Source organism: Dasypus novemcinctus, chromosome 5 (assembly GCF_030445035.2).
Source record: "Dasypus novemcinctus isolate mDasNov1 chromosome 5, mDasNov1.1.hap2, whole genome shotgun sequence".
Lineage (NCBI taxonomy): Eukaryota > Metazoa > Chordata > Mammalia > Cingulata > Dasypodidae > Dasypus > Dasypus novemcinctus.
Genome location: NC_080677.1, coordinates 83,083,164 through 83,106,689, shown reverse-complemented (window position 1 = coordinate 83,106,689; position 23,526 = coordinate 83,083,164). Strand labels below are relative to the sequence as shown.

At 39.8% G+C, this 23,526-nt stretch overlaps 1 protein-coding gene and 1 pseudogene across 1 annotated transcript in view; one reads left to right on the top strand and one right to left on the bottom strand.

Moving 5' to 3' along the window:
• The window catches only part of LAMB4 (laminin subunit beta 4), a 106,375-nt gene that overhangs the window by 69,320 nt on the left and 13,529 nt on the right, over nucleotides 1-23,526 (top strand). The window contains exons 20-26 of the mRNA XM_058297165.1: nucleotides 1,006-1,237; nucleotides 1,665-1,822; nucleotides 3,621-3,845; nucleotides 12,546-12,921; nucleotides 14,945-15,105; nucleotides 17,831-18,036; nucleotides 19,727-19,930. Of these exons, the coding sequence (XP_058153148.1) occupies nucleotides 1,006-1,237; nucleotides 1,665-1,822; nucleotides 3,621-3,845; nucleotides 12,546-12,921; nucleotides 14,945-15,105; nucleotides 17,831-18,036; nucleotides 19,727-19,930 (1,562 nt within the window). The remainder of the gene's footprint in view (nucleotides 1-1,005; nucleotides 1,238-1,664; nucleotides 1,823-3,620; nucleotides 3,846-12,545; nucleotides 12,922-14,944; nucleotides 15,106-17,830; nucleotides 18,037-19,726; nucleotides 19,931-23,526) is intronic.
• LOC105746613 (casein kinase II subunit beta pseudogene) lies at nucleotides 18,118-18,951 on the bottom strand (annotated as a pseudogene).

The following is a 23,526-nucleotide window of genomic DNA, read 5'->3' as shown; positions in this document are numbered from 1 at the left end:
GGGGAGCATTTAAAAGGGGAGGGAATATAGGGATTTGGCCTACATTATTTGGGCTGTCTACACTGATAAAGTGTACTGAAGAGTTTCTACCGTACTTCATTCATCTATTTATTGGGCACCAACTGTGTACAGAGCCTTCTGTATGAAATGAATAGTAGCCCAGGGGAAAATGGGGGATCACCATGTAGGGAGTTGGCTGTACAAATCCAACTTCACTATCTGTCACATAAACCCTGTGACTGCAAAAGCTAAAACATGGATGAGATTGGGAAGTCAAGAAAAAGGACGACATTATCCTCACAGGTAGGCTCTCCCCAACTGAGGAAATTACCCATTCTCATGCTGGGGTTGCAAACAGCCTTGGAACTCGTTTCATCAGGCACCTTTAGTAAGGGCTTGGATAGGGCTTCTGTTCATACTTGATAATTTAGGCCTCGTGTTGTCTTATTCAGGCTTTATAGCTATCTGTTCACAATGGTAAAGAATTAGGAAAAAACAGTGTTTCCCACTGAATCCTGCCTCAGAAACTGTGAAAATGTCCAGGTAGTTCATCTCCTTTCAGGTCAGGGACCCTATCTTTTCAGCCATGACTCAGAGATGGTCACCCTCCTGGTCATTTCCTGGCCACAAATTCCTGCCCATCATTTTCCCTCTCTTTTGCTTCTTTTTAAAAATTATGAACTCATTGAAGTTTATGTCATTAAAGGCATGTTCCCTGATCAATTTGTCTGTAAAACAATAAACATTTATAAGGCCCAATTGTTCATTACATGCTGTCCTACTGCAGTTTATTGAATGAATCAATGAATTGTCATTTAACAAACATTTGTCAGGAACTTAAGACATGCCAGGCTCAATTCTAAGCACTATACAGCCTGAGCTTCTTTTATTCACTTTTACTGAGAAGATATGATAAGTTAGGGAATGCAAAATCAGAACTGTAACACTTTCATCATCACCAGCATGCCCCACAACCCCAACACAGCTTCTCTTTGCTCTCTCCAGCATGTCACTGTCATCCTCAAGGTTCGAGGAACACTTTATGTGACCAAATAACTGGACAGTGCTCCTGTCACGGAGAGGTGACCGGCCACCATTGTGATCAGTGCCTGGCAGGTTATTTTGGATTTCCCAACTGCCGTCCTTGCCCTTGTAATGGATTTGCTGAATTTTGTGACCCAGAGACAGGGTCATGTTTCAATTGTGGAGGTTTTACAACAGGAAGAAACTGTGAAAGGTATGGAATGGATATGCAATTTTATTTTAATTTTTTTGTCTCTCATTCTGATCTCACTACCCTCTCTGGAAGACCACTGAGTAGAGACTCAACAATATTTAAGTGTGATATGAATGCTACTGGGTAGGGGAATCTTGAAATAGCCGTAAAAAGGTCTGATTAAATCAATAACACACATAGGCCTAGCATTTGCTTTTTGTGTTCCTGAAATGTGATACGTAATCAAGAGCTATTATATTGAGTTTAATGACTATACTTTGGAACTATCAATATAAAACAAAAAATTCTTTTACAGAGCAAATGGTCATCTTTTAAAATATTGAGTTTTGAGAGGCACATCATCCTAAAGTATAGTAAATCCACATTGGCTAAGGTGTGAGCTTTTTCCTGGAACATTTTGGTAAAAGAAAATTAATTGCCTTGATAGGTGCGTTGATGGTTACTATGGAAATCCTTCTTCAGGACAATCCTGTCATCCTTGCCCATGCCCAGATGTTCCCTCAAGCAATCAGTATTTTGCCCATTCCTGTTATCAGAATCCTTGGAGCTCAGGTGTCATCTGCAATTGTCTTCAGGGTTATACAGGTATGCAGTTTGGGTCATCAATCATTATTCTGTCATTCAGATATTGCTATCTAAAAAAATGATCACATCTTCCTAAGTTTCCTGCCTTGGAGAAATGAGTGGAGCAGAATATGAAATCACTTAATGGTAGGAAGAAACAAGTTGGTAAATTGCTGCTTTACCGAGCAAAGAATTTGAATGATTCAAAAACCAATGACTGAACTAAAAACTCATTTCACTGTAATTGTTTTTTAATAACGTTCTGGAAAAGCAACCAAGTGAGTGAGATGAAACTAATTTATTTAAAATAAAACAATCACATATTAAGTAAGGCTGTATGGCATAGCAATTAAAAAGTAAAAACTTTCATCAGTCAGCCAAATGTCTTCTTTGCGTAATGCCAAGCAATCTGTTTGATGTTTCACAGATTTAACATTTTTCAGATGTCTTGAGGCAGTGATTTGGGCTTTGTACAGACACTGAATAAATCTTAATTCAAACTTCTTATCAAAATTTTACTTTGAGGAATTTAAAAATGACTGCAATATATAATGCAAATAAGGAGAAAACTTATGAAGTTACTTGACTTAATCATACTTAGATGGCAATATTATTTTCTTCCATGATAATTGCCATCATGATAATCTATACATGGCTAATTTTTTTCTTATTTGTTAAATCTAAGGTGACACATGTCTCTGGATAATCCTTACCTCTTCCCTTAGTCTCTTTCCCATGTGCAATCTGGCTTGATGAGTCAGTTTTTTAGAACTGAGGCCGTTTGTGTCTACAAGAGCATTTCATCTGGGATGAACCAGAATGTGGAGAGTGGTCCACAGTTTGGACATCAAAACAACTGCAGTTACGTAGGGACTAGGACAGAGAGAGTCTGAGAGAAGGGATGATTGCTCCATCTGCCATTCTAAAAGCCCCCTCAAGGGCTCATGTATTAAGACAGGGGTTTTTAATCTTTCTTGTTCCACAGACCTCTTTGCCAGTCAAGTGAAAATCACAGACCCCTTCTCAGAATGTAGTGGCAGGTAGTTTTATGACACTAAACTAGCATCGGGTCTAACAGCTACCATAATCCCAAAGTACAGATGAGCGAAGTGATTTTTTGAGATATGCAACAACTGTAATGTGATATGAAATGAATACTACTGTAATTTATTACATACATTCATAAGTGAAGGAAATGCTATATTTCAGTTAGAGGTCAGAGAAAATAAAGATAATAAGTTGATTTTTTTCAGTTCAAGCGCACAGACCCCCTGAAATCTTTCCGTAGACCCTCCACAGGCACCTGGTTAAGACCCCCTGCATTAAGAGAACATCACTCACCAGTCTTTACTCCCAGATGCACATCGCAGGCTGTGGTCATTTGGGCTTTCCTTTCAAGGCTGCTTCGGGGTGTTCCCTTTAGCCTTGTTTCACCTCTAGGAACTGGTGAGGGTTGGGAAACAGAAAGGAGAGCAGGGTCTGAGATTAGCTGTGGGTCCTAGGGCACTGCAGGCCGTTCCTGGTTATATAAAGATTTAGGAATGCTTGGACCACAGCTCCATAGTTTTTGAAAAGACTAGGATCCATTTTTCATCAAGATCCTTTTAGCTCTGAATAATCTTTTTATTTTTGAGTGGATAATCAGTACAAATAAATATTTTGTTTTAATTTAGTATACTTTTCCTGACAGCCCAAATATGCAGCTTCTCCTCATGCCCAGAGGAGTCCAAATAGTCTCTATTTACAACATCAAATCCCGCCCCCACCCACCATCACACACTCCTTTCATTCCTTCCCCTCTCCACTACCCCTCTTTCAGGTATTCAATGTGGAGAATGCTCTCCTGGTTTCTATGGAAATCCAAGAATCTCAGGAGCACCTTGCCGTCCATGCGCCTGCAATAACAACATAGATGTAACTGATCCAGAGTCCTGCAGCCGGGTAACAGGCGAGTGCCTGAGATGTCTGCACAACACTCAGGGGCCAAACTGCCAGCTCTGCAAACCAGGTCACTTTGGATCAGCCCTCAATCAGACCTGCAGAAGTAAGTTTGCAAGACTCCCAGGGGGATCTGAGGCAGCTGACTGCAGCTGGTAAATGTGGTGTCAGCTCCCCCCTGCTCATTTCAAATAGGCCAGTCCCAGCAAGCAGAAGCAGTGCCCATTGGGCGATAGGGCTGTCGTACTGAACCCATCTGCAGAAACACTCGTATTTCCAGAGGCAGTCACAGTCTGCTCACTGGTGATTTTAGTTTGCTTTTCGTGGCCACAGTCTTTAACATGGTCCTGGTAGATTCAGTGCATTGTTTCTCAAAGTATGGTCCACAGTGCAGCTATATCAGAATCACCTGGGGTGAACGTGGGGCGCATTAACATGCAGATCCCTGGGCGGGGCCTCAAACATACTGAATCAGAACCTCCAGGAGTAAGGCCCAGGAATCTATCTGCATTGTAACACACTCATCAAGTGACTTTAATGTATGAATCATTAATGTAGAGAAGGACAAGGATTTGACTTTATGATAAAGAAAGAAGGAGAATATGGGAAATGGATGTGGCTTAACCAACTGGGCTCCCATCTACAATATAGAAGGTCCAGGGTTTGATCCCCAGGACCTCCTGGAAAGGGCAAGCTGGCCCACGTGGAGTGCCGGCCCACACGGGAAAGCCGCCCCACACAGGAGTGCTGGCCAATGTGGAGAGCTGGCGCAGCAAGATGACGGAACAAGAGACACAGAGGAGAGAAAATAAGACGATGTAGCAGAACAGAGAGATGAGGTGGCACAAGAGAGTAATCACCTCTCTCCCACTCCAGAAGGTCCCAGGATCAGTTCCTGGAGCCGCCTAAGGAGAATACAAGCAGACACAGAAGAACACACAGCAAATGGACACAGAGAGCAGACAATGGGGGAACGGGATGAGGGTGGGGGGAATAAATAAAATAAATCTTAAAAAAAAAAGGGGAATAAATTGCTTGCTTTTAGGAGATATTTTATCAATTTCAGTTCACCCAAGGCAATTTAGTACACCTTTTTTTCCCCCAGCTCATTTAAATAAATGGAATTTTGATGAGTGACATGAGGAAAAAGTGAGCAATGGGGTCATCTTAACTGCACTCTTGGATCACAGCCATGTGAAATTGCTGTTTGGGGAAGTCAAAACTGTTCATTCTAACAGTGTACATCCTACACTGTTAGAATGTGTTTCTCCCTGGGTGCTTTGAGGAAATGATACCCAGCTAAAGAGCTGATGGTGTCGTTCGTTGAATGTCAGCATTGCCATTGATGTTACCTCTAAGGATGGCTTTGATGTCCTGCACGTTCCTGCCAGGCTTCTGGGTGGACCCCTCTGAGTGTGGCCCTGGTGGGAGCTTGCCTCTGTGACCCTGCCACTGGCTTACACCCTCGTCTGCTGACTGTCACACAGCTGGCCTGTGACCGTGGTGCTGATGGACACTGGAGTCTGGTCCCTGGCAGAGGGGGTCAGTTAGGCAACTGTGACCCCCAAACCTCTCAAAGTAGCCACCATGACCAGGCGAGATACTGTAAACCTTACTAGTGTGCTCAGAATATGAATTGATGGTGAGAAATGTTTTCCAAATAGCTAAAGAACATTTCCTTTATTTACCATTGCTAATTAGTGATTTTAGTCGGATCTGCCTTCTATAGAGAGAGTCAGCATTTATCAAGGAATGAAAAAAACGACAAAAAAGAGATTGAGGGTCTCTAAGTTAAGCTTTGTCTCCTTCAGTTTTCTCTAGGCCTGTCTGCGACAGGGGAAGTCAGAATGCTTACACAGCAAAACACAGCAACCTTCCCTTTCACTATTTCATACACATAACCATAGGGAAGACCCATGATATAGGTCATTAGTACAATTGATTATTAATCAGGATGAAAATAAACAGGTGTCCTTAGAAGCCATAATTCCATTTGTCATTCCCCTGTGGTTTACCAATTGCCTTACATATGGAGAAAATTAAATGTCTTTTACTACGAGACTAGCGTCAACTCTTTCTAAAGAATGCAGGCTAGTGTACTAACAGCCAGTCTACTCTATTTAATATATACAGTTAATGCTACTCAACCATGCATGTGATTTTCAGTCAATAAAACCACAAGCATGGAATTGGTTAAAAGTAAATAACTCTATTTATGGAAACCATTTGTTAATGTCATTACTAGGATATTTTGTCTTAATGGGTATAGTCTCTGAAAACTTTTCATGCTATAGAAATTGGGGTGAAATGAGTAGAGCAATTAAAAAAGTAAAACAAGATGTTTTAGAAAGAGTTAAATCCACAATACAGGATTCAGGGTTTGAATGGAACCAAAAAATTTAAGAAGCTGGAATTTTTCCATGTAACAAGCATGACTTACCTCTAATTTCCATTCCACTGTTCAACTTATTATTCAAAGGTCAAATCTTACACAGGCCAACTTCTGAAGATAGTTCAAGTAGTTAGAATATGTTTTTCCAACACTTCTTTTCCTTTCTCTCCAACCCTCCTTCCCAATCCACAGTCACACAAACATATACCATGTGCACTGCCCACCCCCTTTTCTTGCAATAAATGTTGTATTTTAGAATAGATTTAGATTTGCCAAAAAGTTGTAAAAGAGAGAGTCCCCATGTATTCCACACCCAGTTTTCCCTTACTAGCAATATCTTACATTCATATTTTACACTTGTCACAATTATGTACCAATATTGAAACATTATTAACTAAACTCCATACTTTATCTAGATTTCCTTAGTTTTTACCTAATGTCCTTTTTTCTGTTCCAAGACCCCACCCAGAATACCACACTACATTTAGCTCCCATGAATCCTTAGGCATCTCTTGGCTATGCCAGATTCTCAGACTCTGCTTATTTTTGATGACCTTGATGGTTTGTGAAGTACTGGTCAGGTATTTTGTAAAATGTCCCTCAGTCTAATGTTTTTCTCATAATGAGGCTCAGGTTATGGGTTTTTGAGGAAGACCACAGAGATTAAATGTCATTTCATCACATAATATTGAGGGTACATTTAGCATACTTGATCACATTGCAGTGGTATTTTTTGTCAGTTTTCTCTACTATGAAGTTACCCTTTCCCCCCTCTTTCTATACTGTATCCTTTTGGAAGGAAGTCACTATGTGCAGCCCACACTTAAGCAATGGGAATTATGTGCTACTTCCTTGAGGATGGAGTGTCTGCATAAATTATTTGGAATTCTTCTATACAGGAGATTTGTTTATTGTCCCCCATTTATTAACTTTACCATTTATTTATGTCAGTATGGACTTTTGGATATTTATTTTATAGTTTGGGCTGTAATCCAATACTAATTTATTTTGTTGTTTAAAGTGTTCATCTTTGGTCCTTGGGAGCTCCTTAAGCCAGTTCCTGTGGCCCTCGGAACCCTATCATTGTGGAGATTTTTGTATTTCTTCTCTGTGTGCTTCCTTCCTTTTTGGCACTATAGAAGGCTTCAGGCTCATTTTGTGTATTTCCTGCCCCAGTCCTAGAATTAGCCATTTCTCCCAGAAGCCCTGGATCCTTCTATTGGAGGATGGTATTAGAAAACAAGATCTGGTGCCAGTAACCATAACTTTTTTTTTTTAAAGCCATACCTTTTTTATATGCTCCTCTCCTCTCTCCATACCAGTAGTCACAAACCATGGGAGAAATTGGTAAAACTCCACATGACTGCTTGGCTTCCTAATTCACGAGGAACTCCTAATGACATCACTGCCTGGCATGCTTCTTAGACCTTTTAGGAAGCTTATTTGCAGCCACAATGAACAAAGGCCACAGTTCAGTCATGGAGGCTGCGGGCAGATGTTGCAGCAGAAAATCAGATGGCACTTTGGTAGTTTAGTCCTAAGGGAACCCCTAGGTTGCTCTCTAGGATCAGGAAACACTTTTCATTAGAGTGTGACGGGAACCTGTGGACATTTTTGTTCCCAGCTGTTTAAACAACTGTTGGTGGACGTCTCTGTGTCAGCCAGGAGGATGTCCCTAGTGCATTCCCATAGCGAGACTGAAACGTGTTGCCCAGTATTTTCTTTCAGCACTTTGGATGGAGTTGGAGAGATACACTTATTGAATTTGTAGATATTGTAAAGCTGTAAGCTAATATGATGAAGATAGAATGAATGAAATTCAAGATACACTGACAAGCTGTCATTAGGCTGAAAGCAAGATAATGAAAGGTTAACAGGGTAAAATAAAGTTTTTGAATTGGGTTTTAAAAATCCATTGCAGTTTCTGGACCTGTGTCCAGAAGACCTAGAGCTGGCTTCTGACCTCTTCTTTTTCACGAGGTCTCCACAGCGTTGAAGCGGTGGGGCGATGAGACAGAAGCACAACCTTCAGGCGGCGGCGTAGGAACTACGAGCTAGCCGCCCAGGCCAGGCCTGCTAGAGGAGAACTGGAGGGGAAACGGGAGGTGGTACGAGCACTATTGAAGAAATGTGTCCATTCTGTTTCCAGTTGCTGGTGCTGGATAACTCTCAAGTACATCTCAAACCCAAAATATGGAAACTTCTTCATCGAGAAGCAAGAAATTATACACTATTTTAAAGAAACAAAAATTGTGAAAAAGTGCAGACTTCAAAAATGTATTGCTGATTACTTGTAAAACATGCAACAGAACAGTTAAACATCATGGTAGAAATAGAAGCATTCTGACATCAGCACTGAAGCTCAGTCCCACCACTCTAACCATGAAATCCAGCCCAAAGACACCAGGGAAAAAGGCTAAGCTCTCAAACCTAAATCGTGAGATGGCTGATTCCAAAGGCAAGAGTCCAGCGTGGATTTGTAGAACATGGACATCTGGACAGTCAACACCCATTTGCTTTCAAAGAACGCGAGCAAAGCAAAGAAACACTTCTCTCAACTGAAAATGTTACTTAGTTGGAAAGAATCCCCAAACAATCCAAAGATGGAGTTCAGAGATTTCTTATTTTCTCTGTGAAGGATGGATTTTGAAAATAAGAAATGTTTAATGCGATTTCTGAAAATAAATTTAGAAAAAGAACAACAACAAAAAATCCACTGCATAAATATATGGTGAGAGTAATAACTTGGCATCAGCTCTGTGAAAAACATCTGAGGATTTCCATTGTGCACAGGCTTTAAAAGACCCAGCTGTGTGGCAGGGCTGCCCAGGGGGTGATACCAGTTCAGCTTGGAACAGGGAGAGTGACAGGCCCCGGTTCAGATGAGTTTTTTGTCCCACAGTCCACTGTACTGGCCAGGCAGTTCTAGGAGCATTGTTATTTTTGAGCAATATGTTTTAAACATTATATTGACAACCTAGTGTGTGTTCAAAGATGACATCTAGGGTAGTAGCTAGAAACTGTGCTGTTCTGTGATGAAAGCTTAAAGGAATTAGGGACAAGTTAAGATGACATCTCCAGTTGGAAGAAGGACTACGAGGGGGAAAAGGGAAGCTGCCTGTTTTGTGCAACTGGCTAAGAAGGGCTCAGAACAATGGAACAAGTGGCAAGGAGGCAGATTCTGGATGGCTATTAGAAAGCACTGCCCGACAGGAGTGTGACAGGCTGCAGGGGAAGCAAGTTCCCTGTAACTCCCTGCACTGAGCAGAAGCTGTTGTAGAGGGACTCTGCTTACAGGTGGAAGCTTGGTAAATCCAGACTGACTTTATGACTCCAATTACTCATTCACTGAAAGCTTACTTATGGAGTTGTTATTTAAGCAGGTTTGGTCATGTGTAATTTAGTACTACAACAATAGTGATTTGCTTTTTCATTTTTCTTCAGTTATATAACCTCTTCAGTTTTCAGAAAAGCTGGTCAAGAATCCCAGTTAGAAGGGTGCAGGCAAATTTAGTTCTCTCCTAAAAACACAATTAATTAACTGTCATTAAATGATTAAGCCTTGAGTACAAAAATGCAGTTTTGTTGAGCTAAACACTAGCCCCCTTGGTAGAAACTACATCCTACGTTCCATAATTTGGAAAAATTATTTTCCAAATTAATTGGCGAGTGTTGGACCATGTCTTTGTCCTCTGTCTCTTCTGGGAGAACTCTCATAACGGTAGAGGAAAAGAATGTGGCCTGTTTCCCAAATGTGTTTTGTTTTCATTTACATCTGTGTATGTTTCCCAGTTTGGAGCCACCTGTCCCTGAACAGCTGGAAGCAGGCGGTATATTCAAGAGCCCTTAGCCAAAAAAACATTAACTGCTGATCCTTGGTATTGTCGGGGGTGTTTGCTGGCCGTGGGAATCATCCTGCCTCTGCCTGTGCACAGCTGTATGTTCTAAATCACTGGAGGGAAAAATGTTGCCTAATAAAATGCAGTATCTTTCAAGACATTAAGCTTGTCAGTCCCTCCACCATGACCGTTCTCACAGCTTACAGGTCAAGGTCCATGTAAAGCTATGGCGGAAAAATTCTGCAATGAGGGGAAGAAAAATCATTACCATGCTCCACACCAGAGCGATGCATTCATAAGTGTTAGTAATTCTAAAAACTCATGAGTACAACCAACCAGGCCCTACCATGGATGTGCTATGAACCAGCTAAATTTTAAAGTCTTTTATTTGGTAGTTGCTTTTAACAATGTGGACTTAATTTGAAAATTCACAAAAATTAGTCTTACTTTTGAAAATTCTTTCATATAGACCAATAAAAAAAGATTTCCTAAGCCCATTAGAAAAACTTATGGCCAATATTAAAATTTATCCTATATTAAAATTTCTAAAGTTATCATAATTGAATAGACCTCCGAGGTCTTGCATAGTAGTCAATTTTCTGCTTTTGGAAGCATGTGGGAAAAACAACTGCTCTACTTGAGGTACAGGCTGGGAGAGGAGGCATTTCCTCAAAGCAGCTCTCATGACTCCAGGTCTATCATGTATTCACTTTATTTAATAAATATTCATGGAGTGCCTACAGGGTGCCGTAGGTAGGAAATGATTCAGGCAAGAACCTGTTCTCATGGAATTAGTGTTCCAGTGTCTTCCATTCTGTGTTTTCAGCACTAATTGTGGAATTTAGAACAGTGCTGTTCAATAGAACTTTCTGCACGATGGAGGAAATGTACAACTATGATGTCCAAAGCAGTGGCCACTTGCTTTGTTATTGACCACTTGAAATGTGCCTAGAGCATGGGGGGAATAAATTTTTAATTTAATTTTAATTTAAATTGCCACATGTGGTTAGTGGCCACCATATCAGACAGCATAGATTTAAGATTTGGGTCTGTTCTCAGAGGCAGGAGTTTTGGATCTCCATTTAAAGTCAGGTGCCAGAGGAAGTCAGGCCAAAGAAATGTCAGGCATGGTGGACTTACCATGGTCACCCCTACTTAGCCACGCATGGAAGCTCTTTCCTCCTCTCCGTTCCTTTATAAATGTCTCTGTGGCCAAAAATATCGCTGTCCTTTCCCTGCCTCACTCAGATGCATATTCTCAATGAACGCTCCTGAGCCTACCTACTCACTTTACTCAGTGGAATTGCTATTTTAAAAACCAGGGAGGAGGAAAAACAAAGCAAAACAAAACCAAGGAGGAATTTTGGCTCTTGGAAAGAGTCATAGGGAGCCTCTTCTTCGTCCTCTAATATTTCTACAATCTCATTTCACAAAATGCCTCATCTTTCCTACTGACACAGCAGAGGAAACTTTGTAAATGGTCAACTCAGACCACAGCCCCCACTAAAGCTCCTGGGGGAAGAGCAGCTAATGAGAGGGGACCTTGGCCTCCAGCTGCTGAAGTAACATAATGTCACCCCAGAAGGGTCCCTGCTGAGGCCTCTGGATCAAAGCCAAAAGTGCTGGACAGATGGTACCTAATTGAGGAGCTTAGGATGCTAATCAGTTTTTATTTGTAATTGGCATTATTTTTACTCAAGCTGCCAAATGCAATTTTTTAGGAGGTATCAGGAATTGAACCCAGGACCTTGTAACTGAGAAGCAGGTGCTCAACCACTGAGCTACATCTGTTCCCCAATGAGAATTGGTTTTATTCATTTGTTTGTTTTGTTTTTAGGAGGTGCCAGGGATCAAACCTGAGACCTCGTACATGGGAAGCAGAAGCTCAACCACATGAGCTACATCCACTCCCAAAATGCATTTTTAAACCACCAGTTCCTTACAGTCAGTCTAAAGACCTATGCTAGCAATTCCCTCACCTTTTGGAAACTGCAATAACTCAGTAGCATCCCCCATCCTCCATCCCTGAGCCTACTCAGAAACCTACTCAAAGTGTTGTGTGTAGTTGTCAGTTACTTTTATTTTAGTAAAAACAAAATGAATTCAGTTTTGCCCCCCCCCCCCTTTTTTTTGAGACTAGAACATCTCTCCTTAAAATAATGGAAGAGGACCTTAGCACACCCAGGCTGGATTTACTAAGGAAAAAGGTGGTCATGGGAATTCTTCATGAGTCTATGATGCCTGAATCACCCTCTGAAGCAGTCCAGCCAAGTCACTGGCACCTGGTCACACCGCTCCCTAGAACAGGCGAAGAGCCCACGTGCATGCTTACAGGCACATGACAAAAATGACATGGTTGCCAAATTTAAACCATGAACTGATTTGGTAGTGGGATGAAAAGAGGATTGTTGCCTTTAAGTTGCCATTGCACAGAGCTCTGAAATAAGTGGTTTAAAATGTTCACCTGAGAAATGCGAGTTGCGGAGAGCCGCAGGAAAGAGAAGCCTTTATTCTTGAGCTAGTCCTAAGCAAAAGATCTGCTGACCTTCTCTGCTCCCCCTGCCTTCTTTTTCAGTATGTGACTGCAACAGAGAAGGTACTCAGGAGCCTGTGTGTGACCGGGACACGGGTGTGTGCCACTGCCAGACGGGTGTCAGCGGCCAGCGATGCGATCGCTGCGCTCGGGGCCATGGCCGGGAATTCCCCTCTTGTCTTCGCTGTCACTTATGCTTTGATCAATGGGACCTCGCCATTTCTTGCCTCTCCGAAGCGGTGCAAGGGTTAATTAGGCTGGCTGCTAACATAGAAGATAAAAGAGAGATTCTGCCTGACCGTGAGGCAGACTTCAAAGGCCTCAGCAAGAACATGTCTGAAATTGAAAGCATTTTGAAACATCCTGTTTTTTCATCTGAGGAACTCTTAAAAGTCAAGGATTATCATGAATCTGCACGGTAAGATCTGTGCTCAAGTAATAGCCAGCCAAGCTCCTGATTTACCTTAACTCCTGCTGAGCTTTAACAACCTCAGTCTTCAATTTAGAAATGTGTCTACCTTGACTTTAGAGAAATGATAATTATTCAATAACCAGACTGACAATTGTGTGTGTCTCTTTCTTACCCAGTTAGGATTGCATGTGATTTTTCCAGTTGCCACAGATTATAACAAAAAGATAATCAATAAAAGGTAATTAGAAAGCTCAAATACAACACAGCTGAAGGACATGGAAATTGGAAATAAAGTAGAGTACTTTTTAATGAAAACTTTTTTTTCCAACCATGCACTCAGGGAATATTTGCTAAATCTTCCCCAATTCCTCAATGGTTTAGAAACCCATAACCTAACAAGTATGCTAATTCCTTTAAAGGGCAAGGTCATTTTTATCATATTTTATTGAATCCTTTTTTTACTACTCATCAAACATTTCTTGAGATTATGTTGATTACTCTGGGGCCTAGGGTCAGCAAACCACAGTCCACAGACCAAATCCAAACCACCGATTTTGTACATAAACCTTCCCTGGAACACAACCATGCCCATTTATTTATGTATCATCCATGGCTGCTTTCTCTGTATAATGATAGAGTTGAATAGTTGCAACAGAGATGCATGACTGCCCCCCAAGTCTGAAAGATTTACTATCTGATCCTTCACAGAAAAGTTTACTCACTTGCTGGGGCAAAACCAGGATAAACCAGGTATGGTTTCCACCTTGTAAGAGCACATGATTTAGTAAGACAAGAACAAAAAAAAACAACAACAACAAAAAACTGATCCTGGATTGAGGAATAGTTGAAGTTTTTTGGTGTTATGGTATATGTAACATGGATGTAATTATAAGGCCAAGTTATTTAACTTCTCCAAGCTTCAGTTTCTTCATCAGAAGAGGGGATGATAGTCTCTATTCATAGGATTTTTGTGAGAATTACTCAAGATAAGCCACTTAGCAAGGATGGCTGGCACATCATAAGTTCTTAAGGAGTACCAATTATAATAATAGTTATTATTGGTGCTGTTGTTATGATTATTTTATTAGGCTGAAGAATTATAGCCCTGACAGGTGGAGCCTGAAGGAAAAGTTCCTCGCTTAAGAGGGAGAGTTAGAGCAGAAAATGCAGGAAACATTAGTTTATGCTTTGCGCCTGTGCTGAGATAAATTAGTTCAATTCAGATTGCAATTTCCCACAACTATACTTGCAAGATTTGCACTCAATTTCCCTAGTATGAGGGGTACATTAATTATTCACTTGTGCCAACGCTGTGTGGGCTGTATCCAGTACACTGAAGCGGGACAAAGGTGTGTGGCATCAAAGAGGTGATAGAGAAAGAACACACCCAGGAGTACTCTCCAACAAGGAAACCCCCTTGTCACTCTGAGAAACTAAAAATGAAAGCCTGTGCAGTAGTAGCAAAAAAAGGAACCTTGCTAAAAGCAGGGTCAGTTTAAATGAAGAATTGATTTTACCCTTGGCTAGGTGAGGGGTTCTGCTTTATCCTGTGTTGAAAGCCTAATATAGACCAGCCCCCTTAGACTAATTTAAATAAACCATGTGTGAATACATGTTTTTGAAAACCCAAAACAAGGAACGAGTGTAGCTCAGTGGTTGAGCACCTGCTTTCCAAATGCAAGGTCGTGAGTTCAATCCCCAGTACTTCCTTTAAAAAAAACAAAAACAAAAACAAAGGGAGACAGAAAGAGATAAAGAGTTGAAATGGAAAGATTCAAAACTTTTATTCTACTAGATCTTCTATGCTGTCCATGTTTTTAATGAGTGCCAAAATATTCCAGGAAGAGAAGTTATGGGAAAGAGGTAAGCCACAAACAGAATCATAAACTGTAAGGTGGAGAACTTGGGGGGTGGGAAATCTCTTGTAATTGAGGATACCTAATAATGACAGCAATTCTTTGCATGTGTTTACCCCAATCTATCAAATATAATGCAAGTTTAACCACTGTTACCCTCATTGCCTCTACAGAAAACAAATCATGCAGCTAAGTGAACAGCTGAATACAGTATATGCATTTCAAGATCTGAAGGAAACAATAGAAAGAGTAAGGAATGTAGCAGATCTCTTGGTTGAAGACCTTCAGGAAAAAATTGATTTGCATTCCAGTGCCCATAATGCAAGCAGCATGGGTAAGGGGAAAATGCATTTCAACTGTCTATTTTGCATAAAAGTTGATGATCTCTATTGTGCATTCATTCTGTTAGGGAGTCACTCCTGCTTATGCATACTGTCTGAGAGCTTTAAAATGAGAAGACACACCCATTAAAGGTATTATTTGTAGATGTGCATTTGAACTTTTAAAATATTGCAGAGTCTGGCTAGCATTTGGTCAAAATAACAAGTAAAGCTGATAATGTTTAATACTAAATAAATTCTAAAACCCAAAGTAATCTTCTAATGCCAAACTGTGCAAGGAATCTTAAATAATCAACAACTTAGAAATTCTAATATGACCATAAGGAAATGAGAGATGTGTTCCTATCCTTTCTGAAGTATAAGCTAGTCCATTTCCAGCAAATGCAAAGGAGTATGAGGCATAAAAGAATTTAACACATGTTCCATAAGAACCTTGTAGGCATTGGAGTCATGCCACACACTAGAAACCCTCAATTCACATTGCGCAAGTTCTTAAAAATGAATGTGAGCCATGCCAAACCCAAGATCAACTTGGAAGAGAATTGTAACTCCAAGCTAAACATTTTTTAGCTCATTTCTTGTTTAAGATGAGCTCTCTGATAGGTTTGTAAATGGGAAACTTGCTACTACCAAGAGAGCAGGACTGAGCTTATTCATGCCTAACTGATCCAACTTAGAGGTAAAGGGAAAGAGGACCTGAAACCCATCTGTAAACAAAAACATGGGCTGCTTTTCCTTATCTCATGCCCTGAAAAAAAAAAAAAAATGGCAATTAGGACACTAAAGGGAGGCCTACATTTCGTGGAATAAAATTCTAGCAAAGATCTATTGATGATGCTCCAAACTATGCTAGGTAGACTAAAGAATTTAATCTGATTCTTGATCTAAAAGAAAGCACCCACCAAAAGATCTCAAAATCCATCACAGGTCACCCCAAGTCAGGGGGACTTAAGTAAAACTGCCTCCATGCGAATCTTCTCATACTCACAGCCCACAATCAGGTACCAAGCTCTTTCTCGGGGCCTGGCCCTGTGCAGAGCAGTAGAGAAAGGAAGATGAGCACAGCAAGTCCTGCCCAGTTATTTCAGTCTACCTGGGGGAGACATGCAGATAGAAAACCCCAAACAGAAACTCTGTATTAGATGAGCTTCAAGCTGCTTCTGGAACAGAGAAGAAAGAACCTAGTTCTTTCTGGTTTATAAGAAAAGGCTTCAGAGAGTAGGTGACAAATGAGATGGGCCTCACAGGACAAAGATAAATTTTCCAGATAAATAAAGACAGGAAATGATTCCAAGCAATACGAACATCTTTTGTTTTTTAATATGTGAAAAACAGATATTCAGAATGTGGTAGATAATCTAGTATAAGACCCAGTAAGTTTTAAAAGTTAAGACTGTCTGTCTCATGTGTGGGTTGTAGGAGAAATGTAGGGAGTGACTACCACGACTCTGGTTCCTAAAATATGGAATTATTGTTTAAAGGTCTAATATACTGGAATTTACATTAAAACACACCATATAACTTTTTTTATAGTTAAAACCTTTCAGTATTTACTGATGCCTCACAAAACCTATCAGTGGAAGGGAAGAAGATTTTTTAAATTTTATTATTATTGTGGCAACATAGATACAATATAAAATTTCCCATTTTAGCCACTTTCAAGTATATAATTCAGTGGTGTTAATTATATTCACTAATATTGTGCTATCTTCAACACCATTACCAAAACTTTTCCATCATCCCACACAGAAACTGTATCAGTTAAGCATTAATTCCTCATTCCTATTACTTTTATGAATATGTATTTTAATAAAAATATAGAACATTAAGAAAAATCCTTATGAATGCAGGCTCCAGAGTCAAGCTATCTGAGCTCAAATCCAGGCTCCATTTCTTGTTATCAATGAAACTTCAGGCAAATTACTTACTTCCTCAGAGCCTCAGTTTCCTCATTTGTAAGATGAGGATAATCAGAATAATGCACACCTTACAGTGTTTTGTAAACTACAGGCATGTACCAAACAGACCTTAGTTATTATCGGCTTCAGCATCAGGGGTCTGCAAATTACAGTCCAGGGGCTAAATTCCACCCACAACCTAGTTTTTGTAAATAAAGTTTCTTTTACATATTGCCTGTAGTTGCCTTAACTCTACAGTGACAGAGTTGAATAGTTGCAGCAGAAACCCAATGCCCCATGAAGCCTGAAATATTTACCACCAGGCCGTTTGCAGAATAACTTTGTCAACTCCTGCTCTATACAGTTTAGAAAATTTCATTGTTTTATTATTTTAGAGTTCAGGTAGGTATTCATAATTAATATCTTAAAATCGTAAAGTACTTTACCAAGTATTTCCATTTGTCTCACTTAATCCTCACAAGTTATTGTCACCAGTTTACAGATAAGAAAACAAAATCTAAGAGACTAACTGATGTGCTAAACTGACATACCTAGGCAGTGAATGGTAAGCCAGGCCAGTACTCAAGTCAACGTCTGTGGACTCACATGAGAGTGCTCTGCATCTATTATACCTATATCTATTATGCCATTTCTATTCCCTCCCACCGAAATACAAGTTCAAGGAAGAGGGTATTGAAATTTTTTATTGATACATGAAATATAGACAGTAATCAATATGTGGAGTAATTATCTTAACAGCTATTGTATAATTTTATTTATTTTCACAAAATTTATCTTATTTCAATTTGCACTGATGAAGATTACTCAGAGAACATCAAGAAGTATTATCGGATATCATCATCTGCTGAAAAGAAAGCAAATGTGGCTACTTCCATCATAAATAACTCTGAAAATACCAGGAGTGACTTACTTACCATCTTAGATACACTAACCTCAAAAGGAAACTTGTCTTTGGAAAAATTAAAGCAGATTGATTTACCAGATATCCAAATATTGAATGAAAAGGTAAATATTCATGGTGGTATAGTAAAAGGTGTTTGTGAATTCTACTTGGTATAAATATCTCTCCAAATTTATTTCCCTGTCTTTTTTTTTTTGCCTTTTCTTCCACTTTATTTCATATTCCCACCACAATAATGACTCCTTTAATTTAAACAACTAAAAACCATAAAGGATTCCTGAACGGGTGGCAGCCAAGGAACAGGGTCGTCCAAGACTGAGGGACAGGTAGGGTGGGGAATCAGCGGATCGTCTTGACAGACTCTTGAAGTTGCTGGCGGCTTGGAGCTGCAGCTGGTAGGCCATCGGATGGATCTTGAAACCAGAGAGCCTGGGCACAAACTGGCTGGCAGGCCGCTTGGGCGGGTACTCGGGGTGCACCATGAAGAGCATGTGTAGGAATCCAGCGCCGAAGTAGGCGCCGTCTGTGTGGTGGTGCCTCGACGCCTTGGGTGTGTACACGTCTATGCACTTGGGACAGTAGAGCTTCACCATGGCCTCGCCTGGGATATCCGACAGGCCAATGGGAAGCATTGGCTGGTTCTCACAGTACACACGGGGACAGCAGCCAAAGTTTCCCTGGTGTATTTTTCCAACATCTGGGTGATGCCGCGGTTGGTGAGGATGTAGCGGGTGTGGATTAATCCATACAGCATCTCAGCTGCCTGCTCAATCAGGTCGCTCTGCTTGGGGTTGTCTTCCAGCTCTTCATCAGGCTCCAGGTCCAAAATCATGCCTAGAGCTTGCTGATAGTGAGGCATGTGCTCGTTGAGCCCTGTGAGGTTGAACTGGTCCTGGATGTAGTCTCCATCCACTTCACAGAAGAATTCATTGCCACGGAGCCCACAGAACCAGCAAATCCAGGACACCTCCTCTGAACTGCTCATCTTCACTTCTCCTGGACGGGGGCCAGGGCCAGGGAGGGGGAAGGGAAGTTGTTGCTTTTAAGAGGCAGTGACTACCAGTACAGCCAAGGCCCTGGACCCGACCGCAGCAGGAGACGGTGGGGGAGGGGGGGCTTATTTTTTATTTTAAAAGCCTTTCTTGAGTCAAGATCTAATGAAAATTGGAAAGTAGAGATTTTGGCTTACTTTTATTATTTATTGTTTTATATTATTTCCTATTTCCAAAATTATTTAGATTATAGACATTTGCTCCTCTCATAAGTAAAAGATCATTTCTATTTAAAGAATGAAATTAACATGGAAAGCCTAAAAATTTGACTACTTTACCCCAAAACTACAAGTATAAAAAGGATACTGATTGGCACAATACTGGTAAAAAAAAATAATTTAGATATTTATTCAGTTACCTTAGACACAGCCCATGTACTAAGTCACTTCCATGTACTAAGCTTGAACAACTACTGAAGAAAGACATATGAATGAAGCATTGCCGTGCCTCAATGAGCCTAAATGGGAAAACCCGCATATAGGAAAGCTCCAGAGAGAGACACACACAGTGGTGAAAATACATAAAAATACTACACATAAAAGGTATTGGCATTTACTCTAAAATGCCATTGTCAGAGCAGAGAATTTATGGAAAACATGCAGGTTTCCCTGTGAGATGAATATGCGTATTCATTATTTAATGGAATGGTTAACATGCCTTATTGTGGCATAAGATTTTTAAGTCATTAGAAGAGAACTCTGTAAACATATAGCTTTTTAACATAAAAGATTTCTCCTGCAAGGTGTGCGGAGGACCAGGGAACTTGACGTGTGAGCTGGCTCAGTGTGGGGGGGCGCTCTGCACAGGCCCTGAGGGGCACAGGCTCTGTGGGGGCCCCAACTGTCAGGGCTCGCTGGCCCTCTCAAGGAACGCCCTCCAGAAAGCCAAAGAAGCAGAATCAGTGGCTCATAGTTTGGACAACCAGGCTGTAGAGTTCAAGAACCAGGTAAGTTATGACTTCTTTTGCTTCATTTGTAAAGTTGTAGCAATAAAGAAGCAAACACCTTTGAAAACTGCCATTTAGCTTCTGTCTGAGTTTGCCAGAGCAATACCACAACTGGCTGGCTTAAGGACAGAAATGTATTCTCTCACAGTTTTGGAGACCGGCAGCCAACCTCACAAGGCCACTCTTTCTCCCTGAGTCTGCAGCATTCTGGGGATGGCTTTCCAGCCCCATGGCAGTCTGTCTCCTTCTCCTCCTCCTCTGGCTCTGCAGCACGGCTTCTTAGCCTGTGTGTTCCATGGACCCCTTTGCCAGTCAGGTGATGAACACGGACACCTTACTACACTGTGTAATTATTTAACAAATACATATCACACCCTCACCAACACATCACCACAAGAATAATGTTTCTTTGAGTTTTCAGTTTAAGCTCACGGACTCTGTAGGGGTCTGTGGACCCCTGGTTAAGACCCCTGCTCTACAGACTGACTGGGCTGAATTCCTCTGCTTCAAAGGACTCCAGTCACATGGATTAAAGCCAACCTGATTCCATTTGGCCTCATGCAAATAGGATCTTCGAAGACCCTATTTAAGAATGAGTCCACATGTTTCTAAATTTTTAGTTACATTACAGTTTACATTTTGGTCTACATTTTAGCCTATACACTTTCATAAATTTTTGGTGAAATTTAACATGCCTTATATTCATCCTTGCACGATCTTGTGGAACACTTCCATTGTCCCCAGGATCAAGGGTTAGCACTAAACATGTCTTTGTGCGGGGCATGATTCAGTCTATCCCAGCTTCCAAGCAATAGAGAGTAGATTCTATATATTAGGTGTTTTTATGCCTGTAAATATAGGGTAAAAATGTAGAAATGGGTATAATTGAAGATTCAGAAGTAGATTTGAGGGCAGCAGTGTAGCTCGACGATTGAACTCCTGCTCTGCAAGTACAGGTTCAATCCCTGGAACCTCCTAAAAAAAAGTAGCTGGAAGTATTGATATGTTTTCTATTTTATATATCTCTGTCTATCTACCTATCTATCCCTCCATATGGAGTGGGTGGGTAGGCATGTGTGTGGAGCGAGAGAAAGAGAAAGAAAGATAGCTGGGAGAAGGGAAGGAACTCAGAGTAGATCACAGACTTGTGTGGAAATGTTTTTGGTTTTGTTTTGTTTTTCACAGCAAACACTATAAAGAAATGTCAAAAATCCTAGCCTTAAAGGTTTGAAAACTATAGATCTCTCAAAGTAAGTTCTAGGGTATATATTAAATTCTACTAAATATACAAATTTTAGTGTTGGCATTTAATATTGGAAAATACTTGTTTTTGGAATATGCCCTTATGCCTTTAATTCCTTCCCATGTTGGTAGACATGATACCATCATTTTAACATTTAAGTATCTGATCATTGAATCTGTAATCATTTTAAATGATCTTATTTACTCTTCTGGTCACATTTATAAATGAGTATCATTTTCAATTACTTAGCTTTCTTTAGGCTTTTTGAGAATACAATTATACTCTATAGCTTTGAAAAAAGATGATGACTTGCTCCCCAGTCTCCTTTTTTTTTTTTTTTTTTTGACAAAATACATAGAGCCTCTGAAAAAGAAGAAAAAGCTTTTAAAGAGCTGAAATGTTTTTACCAATATAAAAGTTGACAAATATACTGGTGATCATTTCAGTTTGCAAGCAGCAGAAACAAACTCCTGAACAAAAAGGAAATATATACAAGGTCATTTGGGACTCAGAATCAAGAAAGGTGGATAGAGAGCCAAGTTTGAGGTGAGAACCACAGCCAAGATAATACACACACATAGATATACACCCCTTGTGTTTGTGCCTCAGCTTTTCTCTACTTGTTCCGAAGTCCAAGTTCTGGAGCAAGTCTCCAGCCAAGCTGGTGACTATCCCTGCACAAAGTAAATGCAGTCACGATCCTGTTTTGCTACATAGTCTTTCATTTACATGTGATCCTTCAGTGCTTTAACAAATATTCACAGAATACTTGCTCTGTACGAGGCATTGATCTGGATATTGGGAACACAACAGTGAACATAGCAGATGCAAATCCTGGCCTTGCATCCCAGGAGTTCAAACAATCCTTGATAGTTTAGTGAAATTTTAAATGATTATATTGCCCCATCTTAGAAAATAGGGTTTCTCACACCATTTAAATGAGCCCCAATTGCCCATGTGTTAAGCAATCAGTTTTGAAACATAACTCCTGAAGTACATATTAGCAGAATCTGGTTTAATCAGTACATAAATGAAGTACTGGGAAAGGATGGAGAAGCAGGGAGTGACTTATCTTGATAAAATAGTGACTATTTTCCTCTTATTTAGAAGGGGAAGAGAGCAAGAAGAGATTGTGAGAGAATTCTCAGGAGTCAATTGTGACAGAGGAGGGATTGCAGGGAGATGCTTTAAGAGTGAAGTAATTTAACATTCTCTCTGAACATGCCATTGTGTAATCTATACAGACAATTTGTCTGTATTACTTGGTGCTTCTATCTAGAGTATTTATTTCTGGAATTTTCATTTTACTGCTACTCTCTCTTGCTCACTACTATCTGATTTGGGCTTTTTTCTTTCATTTTCTTTTCTTCTATTTTTGGTTTTTACTATCTGTTTTAAAGTTAATAAAGTTCTAGAGACTTAAGGAACAGATCTGAAAAAAACAAAATTAAGATACATATTTTTAATCTTTTATGTTTTACCATTTGTCAATGACTATAATTAAATCCTTTTTCACCAAACCTATATGGCTCAAATTAACCAGGCATCTTTTGTGAGGAAAACAGATTTTCCTAATTATGTTTGATCCTAATTAGCCTTACTTTTGTGAAAATTCATTCATTCAATTAAGCTCAGCCAACAAATGATTGTCCTACTGCTTTCTTTTCTCTTTCTCTCTCTCTCTCTCTCTCTCTCTCTCTGGTTGGAATCCCAAGAAAAAGTCCATGACCTTTCTCAACCACACAATTAAGAATTTGCACTTCTGCACTGCAAGCCTTTTAGTCCTAGCATTCTTCCAAGTGTATAAAGTATTTGGAATTTATCTTTTTAGCCTGCTCTCAGTTCAAACTCATTTATTTAAAAAGTGGAATGCTTTCTTGTTAGCTTTCAAAGAAAGTACGTTATTTGAATATAAGGAATGTTTAGAAGAGGAACTATTTTAACTTAAATAAAAGGAAATGCTCTCAACTTATTAAACTTAAAGATGATGGTAAGTAGACCTCAGTAATTTCTGTAAAAATTATTGGTATTATAGAATGCTAAAATCTCATTAAAACAATTTATGTTAGATTTGTATTGGGAAAAGTCATTAATGCTAGGTCAACATTTTTTTTCAAATAATTTTAATCACTAATGATGTTCTAAAAGATCAATTCACATTAAAAAACATATTCATGAAAAACAGATAATAGTCACATTTTAAAAAGGTCTTTTAAAATGAACCTATGGTTTAATTATCTACATTTCTCTTTAATTTTTATTGACAATTTTATTTGGTTCAACTAAATAATTAAACATCACAGAATGAGCCTAATTAGTTCATATTTTCATCATTGTTTTGTTTTCTTATTCC